General features: G+C 42.9%; 1 protein-coding gene across 1 annotated transcript; it reads left to right on the plus strand.

The window, feature by feature from the left end:
- Positions 1–7,158: 7,158 nt before the first annotated feature.
- On the plus strand, positions 7,159–19,612 carry SKIL (SKI like proto-oncogene). The gene is made up of 6 exons (XM_062499138.1): positions 7,159–8,269; positions 13,079–13,172; positions 14,567–14,808; positions 15,017–15,258; positions 16,277–16,501; positions 19,270–19,612. The coding sequence occupies exons 1-6, from the start codon at positions 7,159–7,161 to the stop codon at positions 19,429–19,431; spliced, it is 2,076 nt and encodes a 691-aa protein (XP_062355122.1). The 3' UTR covers positions 19,432–19,612.
- Positions 19,613–19,816: the final 204 nt, after the last annotated feature.

Here is a 19,816-nt window from a genome sequence, read left to right on the forward strand (position 1 = left end):
TCACAGCCTAGAAAAGGGCATTGGTTCCTTTTTTATTTTACTGCCACACTACTGGAAATGAGTTCCACTTTGCCAGTGGAAAAAGCATATCTAGAAAAAAAATAGGTGCTGTCCACAATGACTCCCTTAACTTCTGCCCTCAGAGATGGTGATCTATACTCACAATCACACCTGAAATGTTGGTAGCAGGCTCCAGGAAAGCAATTGAAAGAATGGGTCAAACTAGAACTAAGAGGTGTGTTTCTTACATTTCATGTTAGTAAGCAGTGTAATATACAGCACAGAAAATTCTTATTTTTAATGCTAAAGCAATAGTTATATATTTGTTGGGCTGAAGAAATGCCAAATGTACCGTTTTTTTATTTTTATTTTTGGGAAAAGGGATTAAGAGACACTGAGGAAAGGAATCTGTGTTATGTAAGAGCTGTGAGAGAAGCTAAGGGTCACTGAAAGCAGATCTGAGAGTCTGTAAGCACAAGTTGGCAAGCATTACCTGAAGCTTTTAGTAAACTTTTGCTTGGCCAGTGTCTTTCTGTGAAAATCATTGTATGGCAACACTAATTTCGTAGCACAAGTTTTCTGCTGTATATCTGTTCACTTCCATGTCAGCTGCAAGCAGAGAGATTGCACAAACCCACACAGGTGTCATGGTTTGAGATTTAGTTCATGTTTTTCTTTGCAATGTGAATAGGAAACTCTCTAGTGTTGGGCTGACTTTCCGAAACTTCGAAGTGATTTGAGTGGCTTCAGTTTCAGGGAAGCATTTAACCTCCTCACTGTTAAAAATCATGTTTCCTTAAATTCAAATTGCATCTTTTCAAATGTAAAATATCAGAATGAACCTTCCTTTAAAGAGCAGCTAATGGGTCAAGTGAACTGCCCTACAGTGCAGTTTTAAAATGGTGATTGTTTAGCCTTCAACTCCTGCACCCACATGATCAGTTTAGACATCAGGGCCTAACTGATATTAAACCTGGGAATCATTTAAAGCAAACAAGAAAAGCCTTGACTCTACAGTGGCATAATTTCCTACCAGGTATTAAGGGAAAATGGCTTTATGTAAGGAAGAACACTTCTGCCATTCATCTCAGAAGAGTAAAGCAAAAGTTAATGTTTGTTTTATAATGTCACAGAAAAATGATTTTTCTATTTACATATCTAACCATTAAGAATGTTGCAAAGTGACAAATATCTTAAATTACTCTAAATCCATTTTTAAACTTTAATTTTCTCCAAAGTGCCATGATATTGACTGTTATTTTTCATTGTTAAGCATGCAGCAACTGTCATAAATATTCAGAAGGGACATTGGGTGTAAACAGTCCAGTGCAGTAGGTTTTGGTTTTTGGAGAATGTGTCTGCATCAGAAGCATGATGTATTTATGTGGAGTAACCTCCTTTTTGTACACGAGTTGGATTCCTGTGGGTGCTCTGCTAGTTAATATTGTCACTACTATTTTCTTGTTTCATACAGAATATGGTCTTGAGTGTTGTTGTGTAATCATTCCCTTTATTTGTGCACACTTTTTACTTTAAATAAAACATTTATATTAGACCTCTGTGTGTTAAAATCTCAGAGAAATACTGTGAAATGCTGGTCTTTTCTTGGGATCATAATCTGACCCTTTTAAACTATCCATATCCCATGGGAGCCTTGTTCTAATCTTTTCATTTCTTGTCAAAAATTGCACTGGGATAGGCCACAGCAACCCAAGAAATGCCTTCCTCACCCTACATTTATGAAACGAGAATGCAAATCATTCCCCAGCCTCATGTTCATCTTGTCCTTTGGAAAAGTACTATCCTTGTAGGTTCTGCCTTTCCTTCCAACACCAGTGATGAGACAAAAGCAGTGAGGCATCAGTCCTCTGCACAGAGACAGAAATTTTAAAGGAAAATACAAAATGCTACTTCAGCCTGCTCATCCAAGGCCCTCTTTTCAGCTGGAACTAGTACAACGTCATCTCAGCTGCCAGAGCTGGGATTTTGAGTTCAGAGCAACACTGCTGCACTTACTTCTGCATGATTTATTTCTTTGTTTCTTCAACTCCTCCCCTGCATTCTGAGATTTCTGACACACAGGGTGACGGCACTTAGCACATACCCTGCCGCAGATGCAGTGGTTTAATTTCTGTATTTTAGTATAAGAGATTTTGTCTTGCCTTTTAGCACGGGTGTGTGTCGGCAATCCTGGAGTGCTGCAGATGGCTGCATATCTTAGATGCTTAACCTCCCCCCACGCACACTCCCTGTTTCTGTTCAGTTAGTGCCCAGCTGCTCTCGCCTCAGTCTGAGCAATTGTTTATGCTGAGGCACTCTATGAAGGAAGCTAATAGCTTGGAAAATCTATATACACACTTGGTAAGTGCTAAGCAAGGATCCTCACTTCAGCATGGGTGGTGTAAGGCGTTGAAGTAACAGAGGTATCTGCAACTGACCACAGAATAATGATGTTTTCCTGGGAAGAGAAAAGGTAGGGATTGGAGCCCCTTTGAGAAAGAGCAGATTCTACCCTATCTTGCATTTTTTTTTTTTGCAGAGTTCCCTTATGGTTTTTTTTTTAATTTTTTTTTTCTGCTTATAATAAACAGACTGCATCCTTGAAAGGTGGACTCTTACAATTTAATCTTCATTTAATTGAAGGCAGAGTAGCATCTACATCCCAGGTCTGTGCAGCTTTTGTGGGAGGTGGCTTTTTCGGTCATAAATGGAACCAGGAATCTCTTGTGTCCACATCTAACTCCTAAGGATGAGTAAAGTGTCAGGGCTTCTATCCCTCTTATACCAGAGGAATAGTTAAGTCCTTCAGGAGCTGAAGTGTTTTGTGCACTGTCCCCCACTGTGACTTGTCCTACAGGATGTGGTGTCTGTCAAAATCTATCAACTTTTTTTGCTTAAAACACAACCTATAACAGGGTATCTATTTTACAAGAGTGAAACTTCTGATGGCAGATTAGCTAACAGTCTGAACTGCTACAATTTATGATTAAATATGACTACCAAAGTGATTTTTTTCTTTAAAAAATCTGTCTTTGTTCAGTTAAATTGTGGTCTCCGGGGCACAGTTCATAGTTAAATTTTGTATCTTCAGGGACTGTGTATATGTGAAGTTTATGAACTTCCCTGGAGCCTCAGCACTTCTTGAAAATTCAGACACTTGAATAATCAAAGCAAGATTTATCCTGTGCTGTTAGTGCACTTTATTACCACTTCCAAAGGTCTGTAACTCGGGTTTTAGTTGCGCAGTGTCTTCAGAACTGCTTTTCACAGTCCACAGTAGAAGTTGTAGGCAGAGCTAGCACCTTTTTTTAGACAATTCTCTACCTACAAACTTTGTCTTCCATTGCCTGATTATTGTAGCTCTATAGCAACACTATTATTACAGCACAATAGTTACCAGAATTTGTAACCTGAAATGGAACATTTCTGCAGCAGAACCTGAAAAAAATACCCCAACAAATTAAACAATGCCTCTGAATCCTAAGATTCCATTACATCAGGAAGTCTAATAAAAGATGGAATATCTGCCTACATATGTTGCCTTCCTCACATATATTGATCAGTCCAGCTCTAATGCTAGTCATTACATTCCCTCAGTAAATTCAAAAGGGATTACAAGTTTCGCTGATTGGTATTTGAAGAGAGAATTTTTTTTTTTTAATTAGAGCCTAAAGTCCAAGAGGGTGAAGCAGACAGGAATATCTAGAATGTCCAGACAATTCCCTCATAGGTCCACATCCTTCACAATCAGCTCTAAAAGCTGGTGGATTCAGAAATCTTGTTTAATTCTGCCATATTTTTGTGGCTTTTATCTGCTAAATAAATAAGTACTGGGTGTTAGTATTCTTTGCAAAAATATTTGCTTTTCTAACAACCAGGGCTTCCAAAACCCTGATAGTTTGGATTGTAAGAAGCCTCAAAGATCACTCATATCCAGAGATATTGTAGATATTGTTGCAGGTAACGCAACTGATGCGGTGGTTTAGTGCAAGTTAGGATTTGAAGCAGTTTTGCGGTGATGCTCAAGGGCCTCTCCATCAGCGATCCCGGCCAGCCCAAGGGAAACCTAAGCACATGAAAGGTGCGAAATCAAGGATTAAAGAGCACCAAAGGCCTCTCAGCTGATGAGCAGCGAGGCAGGTTCTGTGGCTGTGCAATAATCCTGCTGGGACGGCTTTAGGGAGCAGGGATCTCGCCAGCCGCGGGCAGCGCTGGCCGGTGCTAAGCGGTGCCTGGTGCTTGTACAACTGCCCCCTTTTCATGTGCTGTGCTTTTGTACTCGCATCAAAATATGCAACTGTGTGGGATGAAAGGAAACGGCAAATTGGATTGCGCCGTAATCCCAGGTGAAGCGCTGTCTTCACAAAGATGTAAACTGAAAAGCTCTGGGCTTCTTGCAGGCAGAAGAAACTTGTAATACATTAACGAGTTGTACAGCGACTAAGCTGTCCCTGAAGAGCATCTTCCCCGCCTCTCCGCGGTTTGATCATTTCGCTTCCCAGAACATCTGCGCTTCTGCATCTCCTGCGAGCCCGTGGCTGGAGCGGGCGGTCTGTGACCCTGCTCCGGGGACAGGCACGGTCACCCGGCCCCGCCTGCCCCGTCCCCAGCAGTGCGGCGCCGCAGCACAGCCCACCCTTGTGGGGACCCTCGCTGGGGAGCAGTCACCGTGACACCCTTGCCGAGAGACGCTCTTTGAGGGACAGTCACTCAAGGACTCTCCCTGAGGGACCATCTTTGCGGGAGCCTCGCTACCGGACAGGGACTCCTGACTCCTCCTCGCTACGGAGGGACAGTCACGGACGGACAATCACGGAGAGCCCCTCGCTGGCGGCCTGTGCCCGCCGCCGCCGCCTCAGGGGAGCCACACGCCTGACAGCTCCCCTGCAGCGCCTGGCCCTCCTCCCGCCTGGCTTTTCCCCTTCCGCCATGGCCGCTCTCCCTCCCCCGCCCCAGCTGCCGCTCCGTCCCCGTCCCTCAGCCGGCCCCTCTCGGCCGCTGACGGGGGAGCGGCGGCCGCGTCTGACCGGCCGGGCTGAGGGCAAGCCTGGCCAGAAACAACACTTGTATACGCATGTATATTCACTTCTTAATATATACATTTATACATATATATTGTTTCTCTTCCTGCGCTTTCCCCGCGGGTGGCGCAGGCAGGTGGGGAGGCCGGGCCGGGTTTCCCGGCGCTGAGGCGGCGGCGGCGGCGGCGGCGGGGGAGGGGCGGGCGGGCGCTCCCGCCGCTGCCCCAGACAGTGGGCGGGGCCGGCGCGCGCCGCCGGCGGGTTCGTGCCCGCGCGCCGCCGCCGCCGCCGTCTCGGTCTCCGCAGTGAGGTCACGGGTGGGCGGCGCGAGCGCGGCGCCCGTTCCGCTCCCCGCGGCCGCCGGAGCCCCCGCGGCGCCGGGTGAGCAGCCGGGGAACTTACTGGGAACGGCGGGGAGCGGGGCGGCGGAGCCTTGGGGGAAGGGCGGGAGCGCCCGCCGGGGGTTGGGAGGGAGCGGCGGCTGCGGAGAGGCGGCGCGGGGGCGGCGGGGAGAGGGGGAGCGGGGTACCGGGGATGGGAGGGGGGGAAGGGAGTCGGGGGTGGCGGAGCGGCGCGGTACGGCTGGGGACGGCGGGGAGCCGGGGCAGGGCGGAGGGGCGAGCCCGGCGGCGGGAGGGGGAAGGGCTGAGCCGTGCCCGGAGCGGTGCCGGCGGGGCCGGGGTGAGTCACGGCGCGGGAGGGAGCGGCGGGATGCGGCGTCCCGGGAGGGGCTGGGGGCGAGGGTCGGTGCCCGGCATGGGAGAGGGGGTGGGGAGTCTGTGTCCGGCCCGTGGCTCGCCGGAGCGCCCGTACTTTCGGGTGCGCACGCCGGCAGAGCCGCTCCGGACCGCCCCCTCCCCCGCCGGTATCGCCCGTCGGTCGGGGGTTTGTCCCGGTGTTCCGCGAGTTACTGGGAAACGCACCCTGCCTCTGGCAGGGACTCCCAGAAGGGTTTGGGTTGGAGGGGCCTTAAAGCTCGTCTCCTTCCAACCCCTCCTCCGCCGCGGGCAGGGACGCCTTCCACTGCTCCAGGTTGCTCCGAGCCCTGTCCAGCCTGGCCTTGGACACTATCAGGGATCCAGGGGCAGCCACAGCTGCTCTGGGCAACCTGTGCAGGGGGCCTCACTGCTATCACAGAGAATAATTTCTTTCTTGTATCAAGTCAAAACCTTCCCTTTCTCAGTTTAAAGCCATTCCCTTATGTCCTGTGACTCCTGTCACACTTTTGCCCTTGTCAAAAGTCCCTCTCCAGCTCTCCTGAAGCCCCTTTAGGTACAGAGCAAACTCGGGGATTGCTTGTGATCGGCCTTTCTCTCTTTTGCAGGTTATCAGGAAGAAGTGGCAGAACTCTGTGCTAGTACACGGTATGAATTCAGCCCATGGCCTGGATCTCACCTCTATTACTAATAACCTGGGCTGGGGGAATTCTGACACACGCCAGTGACATCTGGGCGAAAGGTGACTCTCTAGGGACGTTTAGTTTTTGCCGTTGATCTGGATCAGCCTTTAATTTCAGGTTTTATTTGTGAACTGCCATAGTAGCTGTCACGGTGGTGGTGGTGTAATCATAAAACTGGCAGCACAGTAAAGCAAGCCCTTAAGATTGTGTTTGATCTCTGGGAGCTGAAAGTGCTGAATAAAATTTTCACATGACTTAAACTACGTTTTGGATCAGTTGCGTTAAGATTGACATTCTTCTAACTGAGCCCATTTTTCTATTTTAATATTTAAATGGAGACTTATTTGAAAAGACAGTATATTTTTTAAAGGAAAAAATCGATCAAGGATGAACACGTTTCAGCACATTGTTTTTTACTAAAAATTCCTGGACAAGACTACTGTGTAAAATAGTGGGTAGGATATGAAGAAAGCCTTTTGTATACATATTGCTTTGGGGTTTTTATACTATAAAATTGAACAAATAAGTGAGAAAATAGTGTAACCTCTCCATTAGTAATTTTACGGTATTACATGCAAAATGGGTTACAGTTTTTACTGTTGGATGCTGAAGAAGTAATGTTTTAGTGAAAGGAGCGTGCATCTTGTTAATCCAAGATTACATGAAATTATTTTTTATATGAAAAAGCAAGAAAATGCACATTCAGGACTGGCTTAATTAAAGCTCTAGTGTTTAGCAATGGAAAGCCCACAGATAAACTTGCCTCTAGGTCTGGTTTCAGACCAAAAAAGGAGCAGGATCCAAGAGGATGGGAGTCCTCCACTGAAAAAAGCAATGACAGAAATGCATGCAAATAACAAAGTACAGGTTGTAATAAATAAATTGCCAACAATAAAGAAGGAAAACCTGGATGACTATGATGAAACTCCAGTGGAGGCTGATGGGGCAACCGCCAAGCCAAACAGTGCTTCACTATCTGAGCCTTTGAGTTTAAATCCAGGTTTGAAACACACGTTGGCACAGTTCCACCTTAGCAGCCAGAGTTCACTGGGTGGACCTGCAGCTTTTTCAGCTCGGTATTCCCAGGAAAGTATGTCACCCACTGTCTTCCTGCCTCTCCCATCACCACAAATCCTCTCTGGTCCACTGCTCATCCCTCCAGACAGCTCCACGGAGCTCACACAGACCCTGCTGGAAGGGGAATCCATCTCTTGTTTTAAAGTCGGAGGAGAAAAAAGACTTTGCCTGCCTCAAGTGTTGAATTCGGTTCTCCGAGACTTTTCCTTGCAGCAGATCAACACGGTGTGTGATGAGCTCTACATCTACTGCTCAAGGTGCACTTCTGACCAGCTTCACATTCTGAAGGTTTTGGGAATTCTTCCATTCAACGCTCCGTCCTGTGGGCTCATTACACTGACAGATGCTCAGAGACTATGCAATGCTTTACTGCGCCCTCGCACTTTTCCCCAAAGTGGCAGTTTCCTCCCTGGTAAGAACACCTTGGCCCAGCTGAAAGAGACTGGCAGTGCCTTCGAAGTAGAGCATGAATGCCTGGGCAAGTGCCAGGGGTTGTTTGCACCTCAGTTCTACCTTGCCCCTGATGACCCGTGTATCCAGTGCTTGGAATGCTATGGGATGTTCTCGCCCCAGACCTTTGTGATGCATTCACACAGATCCCCGGACAAGAGGACCTGCCACTGGGGGTTTGAGTCGGCCAAGTGGCACTGCTACCTGCACATTAACCAAAAATACCTGGGCACATCAGAGGAGAGAGAGCTGAAGCATCTCTTGGAGGAAATGAAGGAGAAATTCAGCGAGAAAAATCAGAAAAGAATTCGGTCCAAAGTAAGTTCACCTGGTGGTGTAAAATTCCCAGATCTCTTTCTGCTCACATGTAAATACTTGTTTTAGAAGCACATTACTTGGCTTTTCAAAGTGGGAATACTTGTCACATCAAGCCTAAGTTAAATCTGTGAGAGCTTCACCATGGAAATAACATTTCTCATTAAGAGGGGTGGTAATTTCTTTCCTCTTTGGGCTGCAAGTAACCATTTGAGCTAGCTTGGCTTTGTTGGTTCTTGTTCTGTCCTAAGGTATACAGACTCTGGAAAATTCAGGCTATTGTGAAAATATTCAGTCTCCCATTTGACCTTTGAATAGGTTTTATGCGGCGTGTGCTGCAGCAGCTAAGCAAAGCAGAAAGGAGCTTGAAAATCAAGTACTACAAATGAATTCTTCATTTGTTATTTGTACTCCAGCACGCACACGTGGGCTGGATGGCAACCTGGCTTGCTGGCCACCCATCTCATGACTTGTGTGCAGGGTAATGGGGCTTTGCTAAATGGCTATTTAGAAGCCCAAAGTCTGCTTGTTCAGCAAAAGCTTTCTGTTTAAACCCCTTGTGCAGTGAAATATGCCAAAAAGAGGGGGTTTTAAGCAGCCCAAGTAATGAGCTGTAGGCCGGTATCTTGACAATAGTTAATAATAGACATCTTATTTTTTCCTAAAATACCGCTGCAAGTCTGTGCTGTGGTTCCAAAATACAGAGCTTATTTGTCCCTTTGAGAGCTTCTACTTGAAATAATAGGACAAGCAGCAGAGAAACATTAATATAGATGTTCCCATTCATAGAAAGCACAAGTTTGGGTTATAATTTAAACTTTAATAGGTTTTTAATGTTTTCTGCCCCATGACTGTTTCTTTTCAGTGTATTCAGTGTTTCTGTGTCTCTTTGATGGCTGCTGGTTTGATGAAAAATCCATGTTGCCTGTTGGATGTTTTGTGGTGGATTTCAGAATAGCAGCAAGAGCAGCGCAGATGGTTGAGCCCAAAAAGGGGTGCTATGAGCTGACACCTTTCAGCACAAATTTCTGTAAAGTTGGTGTTGCAGGGGGGCTGAATGTAGTAACAGGTATTGTTACAGTGGTGCCAGTCTGCAGGAAGAGATTTTACCAGCAGATTCCCATGGAAGTCTGCAGTATGGCATGCTTCCACATGCTGAATTATTTGCAGATGCAGTCTCCTAGCAAAGAGACTTTGCTTTTCAACTGATAAAAGACATGTCAGTCTTTATTCTTGCAGTGCCAGTGTAGGAAATGAACTACAGCATGGTGGATGCATCAGTGGAAATAGTCTCCACGTTCACACCTATAAATGCTGCTTTTCTTCCCACAGCAGCAGATTTCAGACAATGAGATCTTTCAGTTTCATGTGCAAAGATGGAAAAAAAAAAAAAACCCATCTTAAATTAGCAGTGGCAGTAATTTGGACTGGACTGGACTGGTACAAATGAAATTGTAAAATTTTTGCGGTCTTCTGTTGCAGACCTGTGTAGTTTTTTCTTACAAAGCAGCATGTGAAACCAGAGTCAGAAGCTGTGAAAACCCGAACAGAATGCAATGGTGGGGGAGGTTTTGGGGTTTTTTCCATCCTGTGGATATTCATCTGTGAAGTATAAAAGAGTAAAAGAATTTAAGAGGGCAGTGTTGGAGTATGGTCTCCCCTTCCTTGTCCTAGGGCAGCTTAGGCTGCTTCAGTTGTCTTTTCATATAATCACAGAATGGTTTAGGTTACAAGGGGCCTTAAAGAACATCTCATTCCACCCCCTGCCCTGGACAGGGACACCTTCCACTAGACCAGGTTGCTCACAGCTTCATCCAGCCTGACCTTGAACACCTATAGGGATGGAGCAGCCACAACTTCTTTTCCTCATTTCTGTGTTGTGGGAGAGGTATCAGCTACAACACGTAGACATTCCCTTTCCTTACACTCCTGGGGGAATTTATTTGCAGGATGTTCTGTTTGCTGTTCTGTCACCTCCTCACCACCTTTGCTGAGTCAGTGCTCAGAAGTGCTGACACATCTTTGTGATTATCTTGGAGGGCCCAGGAAGAACAGTTGCCCTTGGCTAGGTCTTCCCCATCTGGTAATAATGAGTTAATTAAATCCCATAGTCTTTGGAGCATCCTAAATCCCGTGCTTTGCCTTTCTCCTTAGCATTTCACTCTGAGTTTATTCACCTCACAATGCAAATACACTTCTGTTTCAATATTTTAAGAGCAAAGTACTTTTGAGATTAATTCCTTTCTGTTCTTTTTGCTAATAAGATAGCTGTAACCTGTGTGCTTGATTGTCATAATTTTCTGTGGAGTTCTAGACTGCAGTGCAACATCCACCTGCTCTTCATGGAACAGCTGTCGCTGAGTCTCTGCTGGTTCCTGTGCTGACAGATCCTTGTTCTCTTTGACTTTGCGACAGTTTCTCATCATCTCTGCACTAAAACTTTGTCTTGCTTCTCTGATTCCTTGAGCTGGTGACAGTGCATGGGGGAAATCTCACAGTGTGAGGGGTTAACATTTCTCCTGAGGGATTTATAAATCAAATTTCTGCTAAAACTACTGGCTTATTTATTACACTGAAACCATTACTTACCTATAGATTTTTTCCTTAAAGAATGGCTTTGTCCAACTAGCCTTGAAGAAAAATAAGTGATTTTTCATGTAACCCATTTAAACAGTTTGAGTAGAAGTAATTCAGTTCAGCTTGTTGTGTTTATAGAATTATTTAAGAGCATCTAAAATAAACAAATTGTTGGGTAATGAAATAGACCTATATATATAAATAGATGCCTTATTTCATTTACCTGAATGGTAAGGGAAGAATCCTGTTAGAAAAAGACTTCGTTTATTTATGGTAACATTTCATTTTCTTTCCTAAGTAAAAATTTGATTGCATGCTATGGAATTCATTTGCAAGATTCACACTAATGGGTAGACAGTAAATTCAACATTTAAAATAGGTTAAAAAAAAATCTGACCTAGTAATTTGAAAATAAAGATGACCCGATAATTTAATATGTAAATATATAAGCATGTTAGAATGTGAGTCCTAAAATATGGACAAGTGTGATCTGAAGCTAAAATCAGATCATTGTATGCTAGCTGCAGTATAAGTAGATTATATGTGATTATTTAAATTATTAGAATGATCTGAGTAAGTAGAAATAACTTGACAAATGTCAGGACGAGGCCATTTTTCTAGACATTATTCAAATATTTTTTTATTAAAAGCCTTTTTATGAATTTACAACTCCAGAGCTTCTCTTCCTTGTGCCCTCCCTGCCTTTCTGTCTGTGTTGGAAGTGATTTGAGGAACTTCAGAGGGGGTGGAGTTGAATTTCAGTTTCGTGTTGAGAGCTGGGTTTCATGGGATGGGAGTTTTGGTCAGAGTGGGGCAGGTGGGGTTTGCTCCCTGCCAGGTGGTGTTGGGTTGTGCAGACCATGGCTCAGGTCACTGGGGCTCTCCCACTGCCAGGGATGAAGTTCTCTACAAGTTTATCCCAGCCTGTGTAAATACAAATTTTTCTGATACCATAGCACATAAGTTGTGAAGGTATTAGAACACTACATAAAGGTTTCAATACAGGATTATTTAATTGTTTGAGCTTTATAGGCTGTTTATTAATTGAGCAGCTTGTCGAAGGTACAGGGTCTGGCTGGAATGGTGTTGACTTTGTAGCAGCCTGTATAGTGCTGTGCTTTGGATTTGTGGCTAAAACTGTGGTTAACACACCAATGTTCTGGCTACTGCAATAAAAACTGGGATAGAAGGAGGAGAAAGATGGTTTGGCATCCAAGGTGGAGGTTGTTCAAGGATGGCTGGGCAGTTGTCTGAGGGAGGGACAGAGCCATGGCCTTTGCTTGACTCGTGTTTTTCCTTTACCTTTTCAACCAGCTTTACCAAGATAAAAAGGGCTTTATCCAGGAGCTTTCTTGCTCTTTTCCCATCTGTGCTCTGGGGATGGTGCTGAGGGAGCAGCTCTGTGGGTGCTTGGAAGCTGCCTGGGGTCAGCCAACCACACCCTACCCAAAAACCCATGTCCCAAAGCTGTTCTAATACAGTGAAATTGCAAATCAATTTCTTAGCTATGAGAATATTGGAAATATATGGGGAGACACCTTTCATTTGAAATAAGAGCAGCTTCACAGGGGAGCACAAAGTATCACCAGGAATTTTGAGTAAAGAGTAACTCCCGAAACATTTCTTGAGACACAGAGAACAAGAATTGCTTTCCAAATGCAAAATACACAGAAGTTTTTAAGATCATATATTCTGATGCACCTGAGGTAATTTTGTTTGATACTGCAAAGGGAATGGCATTTTCATGTTACTGGGAGCAGTTTTGCCTGCTTGTGTTAAAAAAATTTGTGATGACTGAAGAAAGTTCTGTCCCTGGAACACCAGCACACTGTTCCATTTAATTTTGAAATAAAGTATCTGGCAGGTGCTTACTTTATATAGACACATTATTACAAAGGGCTCCTACAACCTTTTGGGGAATCCTAGTTTCTTCTTTCTGTTTCTCCGAGGCTTGTTTAGTAGAGTTCTGGAAACTGAACAGAGTTTTTAGATAGGTCTGTAAAGAGATTTTTCCTTTAATGTCATTGCTATTTTGCCCACAATTGTAGATTTGATATCTGAGAAAATTCTGTGGCTTGCACCACCCTGCATGTCTGCCAAAACCACCCCATTTCCCAGTACCCCAGTTTTTCTGGTACATCTGTATTAATTATGTAAATGCCATTTCTCTGAGGAGTGTTTATGAAAATGTAAATAACCTGTGTTTCAATCACCAGTTTATTTTCTTTCCTTTAGGCAGAGCCACAGCAGAACCTGGAGTTATCTCAGTGGTATCCAGTTATAAAGCAAGAAGCAGAAACTGATCCTCAACCACCTTCCTTTTTCCACCCCAGGTAACTGAGTTTCCTATGTAGAACTACAAGCATTATCAAGTACTCCAGTACTTTTGGCTATTTAGAGATAAATCAAACTGAAAAAGAATGTATTTGCAACCTGAACTGTTAGGAAAACTTTTACGGTATCACACAGAAATGATTTAACCCTCAATTTTTATGCATTTCTTAGTGTAAATACTAATGAACTGCTTATGAGTGTTTTTAGGTATAGGATTCAAGCTGTGACCTATGGGTGTTCTTCAGCAGGCAATACAATTGAAATGCAATTAAAATGTCCCCTTTCTTAGTAGAAATGACAGAGGTAACTTTTGATCTTTCATACTGTCATACAATACATGCATGTGGAAAGCTGGACCAGGCCTATTTACCATGAGTACAACTTAATTTCCTTCCAGAAAAGACCTCCAAGAGGTGTTGAAATGCTTTCTTCCACAGTGGAACAAGGGCTGCAGGTGAATTGTCTGTGGACTGGTTCCCTGGTTTTAGAAACAAAGTGCATTTCCTTGACTCCTTACGCAGTTTGTCACCTGCAGCAGCGAGGGGAACAGTTTTTCTTGATACTCCTCTTGCCCTCACCCCCTGTGGTTGCACAGGTCCTGAATTTGGGTCAGAGCAGACCCTTTTTGGTGTACACACATCACACTGGTTCCCACGCAAAGAAGGGAGTGGAGAACTTCTCTGGGGGCCCTCATGTTCTGTTTGTGCCAGTGCCTTCCTTCAGAGCCAGGAGAACCAAGAGAAGTGTTGAAGACAGCAGCTGAGCTCCAGTGGCACTGGTGATCTTGGCACTGACCTGAACACACCTGGGGCTCTCTTCCCTCTGTACTGGGCTGAGTGGTGAGGTGAGGGTGGGACACTGGGATGCTCCCAGCGGTCCAGGAGCCGTGAAAATCCAGATGGGCAGTTCAGTGCAGTTGGGAAGGAAGGTCCAGCTTTGGTCTCAGAAGGGCCCCAGTACTGTCAGAACACAGCTTTGCTACTTAACTGAGGTGCTCATTCCCACTTCACTGATCACCTCCCCATCCTCTAGTCCTAATATAAGGATTATGAAAATGCTCGAGAGTCTGGATTCAGTAGTATTCTAATTTCACTCTTTGCATCTAAATGAAGAGTCTTCATATGATTTTCTGTAATTTTTTTAAAATCAGACATGTTTGGAAAATCTACTTGTTTGATTGCCTCAAAATCTTATCTAGATAATCTACTCAGTAAAGATTAAGTGGGTCGTTAGGCTTTCCTTTTGCAAAGGAAACATTTAAAAAGGACGTGCTTATTTTTCATTGATGCTTTCACTGTTTGAGCTCATGTTAAATTAAACTTACTGCTCTCATCCAGACATCATTGATTATGCCTTACCTTTCACTATGAATTTTACTCTTCTGCTCTTTCAGTTACTACCTTTATATGTGTGATAAAGTGGTTGCCCCGAATGTGTCTCTTGCATCTCAATATAAGGATGTTGCAAAAACAACAGTAAAAGCTTCAGAAGTTAATAAATCCTCACCTGGGCACTTGGAGAAGAAGCTCAGTAGTGGAAAGCACAAAAAAGCTGCCTCCTATCCAGAGCTTTCTCTTGAAGAACAGGAAAAAATTGACTTGAAAACTAGTGTGGAGCAGCCAACTAAACGTTTAGGTGAGTGGTGAAAATTATGTTGAAGTCTTTGATTTTTATACCACTGAATTTTGGAAAGCTTTACACCGAGCTAGAATTTTGTGATGTCACTTCAGGTTTCCAAAAATTCCCTCCACCTTTTTGTAATCTCAGGGTTTTTTTGCTTTCTTTTTCACTCTGGAATTTGAACTTTCTGTGATTATTGTTCTCTGTTTTTTTTCCTGTGTAGATCCTCCTGTGCCAACTCGCTCTACGAGAGGTGGAAAATCTGAGCGCAGTTCTTCCAAAATCACCAGAGACTCTGGTCATAGTGAGGGAGGTGCTGATGCACGAACTTTGTCCCCCACCCTCATGAAAGACATCAGCTGTGAGGATGACAAGGGAAGGATCATGGAAGAAGTAATGAAAACCTACATCAAGCAGCAGGAAAAGCTAAACACGATTTTGAGGAGGAAGCAGCAGCTCCAAATGGTACAGTGGCAGTCTGAGTGCATTTCCCCCTGAAGCAGGGAGCTGGTGTGAGCTTACTGGCTCCACAGTCACCATCACAGACTGGATCATTTAGAAACACCAGAGCATACAGATCATCTTGCCCTCAGCTTAAATCCGGACACCAAATATTCAATATCCCTTATGCTCATGAGTTTTGAGCCCACTAATAAGTGATATCTCTTCAGTTTGCAGATGCTGGGTCCAAGCAGCTCCTGCTTTTGCTGTATCCTCTAAAATTTCTCGGTTTTCAGGTTTTTAAAGGTGCAGATCCCAGTATTCTAGGAATGGTCTGATCACTGCCCTGTGTAAAAAAGAACACCATCTTCCTATTCCTATTTGTTAAGCCATGCTTTTAGGGATTTTATTTTTAGTCTTTTCTTTAATAATGGATGATTTTAGAGGCTGGTGTTCACTTGTGACATTTCTGTTTTCTGAATTCAGTTAAATACTGCCTTTGCTTCCTGCATCTGTGGAATAGACCTAATATTTTAATTTACTTTATTTTAATTTAAATGCTATCTCAGAATCTAGGAGCTCAGGTGGGGCCCTAGAGCTGGCACTTTAAAGTTGTTCTGCTGTTGGAGGTAAAGCTTATGGATAAGTTTTAAAAAAATATTAATTTAAAACTATCAAAACCTTAGTGGACAAAGAAATCAAACCATTTTGTTTTCTGATGCTAGACTTCTTGCATATTCAAAGTATATTTTAGTGCATCAGTGCTGCTCTTTCCTGAGGCTCACTGCTGGAAGTGCAAATTTGTTTCTGGAAGCTCCATCTACTTGAAAATACAAGTAATTTCTTAAAAATGAGATGCAAGTTACAGAATTCCATGCTGTCATTGATAAATAGAAAAGTACCATTATCAGGCTGTTGTTACAAATGGTAGTTACAAATGGTCCTTTCGACCTCATTGGTTCCAGAAACATTTTTAAATTAATTTTTTTTACTTTTCTGGTGTTAGAAGGAAAGAATATGTGATCTCAATCTTTCTTTACAGGAAGTGGAAATGTTAAGCAACTCTAGAGTTATGAAGGAACTGACTGAAGAGCAGCAGAATTTACAAAAAGAACTCGAATGTTTGCAAGCAGAGCATGCACAAAGAATGGAAGAATTTTATTTTGAGCAGAGAGACTTGGAGAAGAAACTGGACCAAGTGATGAAGCAGAAATGTAGCTGTGACTCCAATTTGGAAAAAGATAAAGAAGCTGAATATGCAGCACAGGTGAGAAGGGAAGGTTTATTTCAAACAAAACATGTTTAGTGTATCAGGAAATTGTGAAGTTGTTATTGAGCCACTTGAAGGTTTCGTTTTCTCTGTGTGTTCTGACACCACAGACAGAAACCAAAATAAGTCAGTGACAGCAATATTTATTTCCCTGTTCCTTGATTGAAACTGAGGTTGAGAATGTAGCTTACAGAAACATATGACATTATTGAGGAAATATTAAACTTTAAACGTGAGGTCTGTTACATCCTTTTGTTTAAAACAAATTCTGTTTTTAATGTATGTGGGCTTGCCCATGATATATACTTAAACACTGTCCTTATTTTATGTAAAAAAAAAATAAATCCAGACCTCTGAACCATCTTTTTGCCAGATGAGCAGCACACCTTGCTCCTCATGTTCCTTGGTGGTAGAACCTTCTGCAGTATCTGAGTATATGAGCCCCTTCTGGGCTCTACCAAAACATTTAGCCAAAAGTTTTCTCGGAAATGAAAATCACATTAGTGTCTCTCATTCTTGCCTCTTGGATTCATGTGTCAAAACCTATGGAGTTGTTTTCTCCTGTCACTTTACTTATAGCTTTTGCTATTGCTTCTTTATGTTGGAGATTATTCCAATGAGAAAAAAATATAGTTAATGACAAAGGGGAAAAGGGGCTGTAGTTATGATTAAATTTCTTTATTTTGCACCATATCACAGTCTTAACAGGCCCATTTTTAAAATGAACAAAATCCAAAATGTGAGCTCAGTAAAACTCTGTGGTCTTTTGTTCACAGTGTGTGTATTTCCTGTTCTGACTGACTCAAACTGAGAAACAGGCAGTACTTGAGAGACAGGTTTTGGTATTTTTGGTGAGTAGGGCAGAGACTCGCATCGTAAATCCTCCTCATGAATTTAATTTCATGACATCCCACTCCACTGATTCCTGGCCTTTGCTGCCAGAAATAATCCTCTCTGACTAAGGCCTGATTTACTAAACATCTGGTACAAGCCCTATTAGTGCAAGTAACAACGTGTTCCAATTTATGAAGATCATCATGTACAGCACGTTTTATAGGGCTTGTGCAGCTTACTTCCTTTGGAGGGTGAAAACTGTGGATTGTTCCCTAAGGAGACTGGTTGTGTGAGTCTTTAAAAGTTAGACTTTGAAAAGTACATATATATTCCTTGTGTAAAAGTTTGCTCTGTTATTACCTCTGTGGTAGATCTATTCACAACATATAATTTGAACCTTTTTTTTCCATTTATCACATCATGCAATAGATTGTGGTTCCAAGAAGCACCAGAGTTAAAGAGAGGTCTTGGGAACAGGGAACTTCCCCAAGCTCTGTATTCAGCATTTTAAAAAAAGCCTTAACCTGATGTGTTCTTGAAGCAGTTGCCCAGTTTGCCTTTCCTGTATGAGAGCTGTGGTCTGGGAGGAACTCTCCTTGTGCATTAATCAGAATTAAGAATTTGGTATTTACAACTTGCTTAAAAGTCTCTTCTCCTTTCTAGGCCTGTCTGAATATGTGCTGTCTTGTCCCCCTTTTTGATTTCTTTATTGGAATTGTTGCTTCACCCTGTCAGTCACAGCAGGGCAGGATAACCAGTCCTGGAGCCTTTCCTTAGAGCTAGAAATCAAAGCCAGAGCATGTGTTGCAGCATGCAGGCAGTGGGCACTGTTGCACTGCAGCACTTCATCACTTGTGCAGTCAGGACTTGCATTAACAGCCTGTTGTTGTCTAAGAACTGCTGAAGTGTTTCTGATTGAAGAAGCAGGGATGAAATGTGGTGTTTCTCTAAAATCAGCACAGCCATTCCTTCACCCAGTACATTCTGCAGCAGTTGGTGAACACCAGTAATGCCCTGTAGGTTCCTGCTCTTTCCTTCTCACGAGCTGTCTTCCTAATTGTCTGTGAAGATGGATGCTTAGGGATGATGTACATCAGGTAGATAGCTATCATTAAAGGCAGATGGATTTTTTTACATGAAATGGGGGTCTTTTAGTAAGAAAAACCCCATAAAACAATGGGGGAGAGGATAGCTGGTTTCCAGTCTCCTCCTTGTTTTAATTGTTGGTAGTATAATAAGCAATAAGGAACTTTCCTACACTTGAAAAGATGTTTCCAGATGTCACTGTAAATAATTTTGGTGACATTCTAGCAAGTTTTAGCCTTGTTGTATTCCAAAGAGGAAAAGAATACTTAATTTCCGTGTTTAAACACAAAATATATCACAAAAACATTTGTGTGGACTCAGGTTTGTATTTGAATATATACACACAGATGATTATGTTCAAGATTTTCTGAATATTTCATTTGTACTAAGGAATATCAGAAAACAGTGTTGGCGGTTTTGTTTCTTCTAGAAATACATTCAGGCTTTGAAATAAAGAAATAATATTTTGTCAGGTAAGAGAAATGGATGTGAAAAGTGAAAACATGGAGTTTGTTCTGGGATTTGTGACACATCTGATGCAGACATCATCACAACAGATTCTGTATATTACTGACAGTGTGGTGTGACAGTTCATATAGCTACAACTTATATGCATGTAAAAATTAGATTTTCTCTTTTTAAAAATTATAGTCTGATGTTTATGCAGCTTTGCACATTGTCTTTGTTTGCTAATGGTGTAGGAGGTAAGTGCACAATTCTTGATAACTGCATAATTCTGGTGGGCTGAAATACTTGGATGCATGCAGTGGTCATCTGTGACCCTTTGTTGTTTTAAATAAGTTTGCTAAAATTTACTCTGCCTCTCTGTCTTTTGTGTTTGATAGCTGGCAGAGTTGAGGCAGAGGTTGGATCATGCAGAGGCAGACAGACAAGAGCTCCAGGATGAACTGAGACAGGAACGAGAGGCCCGGGAAAAGTTAGAGATGATGATAAAAGAATTGAAGCTACAGATCCTGAAATCTTCAAAAAATGGGAAAGGAAAATAGAAATTGGAAGAGGAAGCATGACTGTGTCCTTCAAACAGGGTGTCTTGGTTTTAATGATTGTGAACAATTTTTGTGTGCTGAGAAAAAGTGTTCTCTAGGGATTTCTATTTCCCAGACAGGTCCAGATGAAGATATACATAGATATAAATAGAGATAGATAGATAGATAGACATTTTTAGATTTTCCTAGCCAATGAAAATCTGCATTGATTTGTACTGGTGTTTTACTCAAACAATGAAAAATACAAAACTCTTGATTTTAGAGTGACCAGTTCCTGTCTATTTCTAATGCAGTCTTAAGGACTCTACACCTTTTAACATTGTCTGTTAAAACATATGTGGATATCTTTATTTTGCTATCAATTGCACATCCAGTTATAAAATAC

This window comes from Cinclus cinclus, chromosome 10 (genome assembly GCF_963662255.1).
Source record: "Cinclus cinclus chromosome 10, bCinCin1.1, whole genome shotgun sequence".
Classification (NCBI taxonomy): domain Eukaryota; kingdom Metazoa; phylum Chordata; class Aves; order Passeriformes; family Cinclidae; genus Cinclus; species Cinclus cinclus.

Excerpts from the sequence above, each read along its gene's own strand:
- SKIL (XM_062499138.1), top strand. The coding sequence starts at position 7,159 with ATGGAAAGCCCACAGATAAACTTGCCTCTAGGTCTGGTTTCAGACCAA. Across the intron at positions 14,809-15,016 it reads GCAGCCAACTAAACGTTTAG|ATCCTCCTGTGCCAACTCGC; the intron begins GTGAGTGGTGAA and ends TTTCCTGTGTAG. Across the intron at positions 15,259-16,276 it reads GGAAGCAGCAGCTCCAAATG|GAAGTGGAAATGTTAAGCAA; the intron begins GTACAGTGGCAG and ends CTTTCTTTACAG.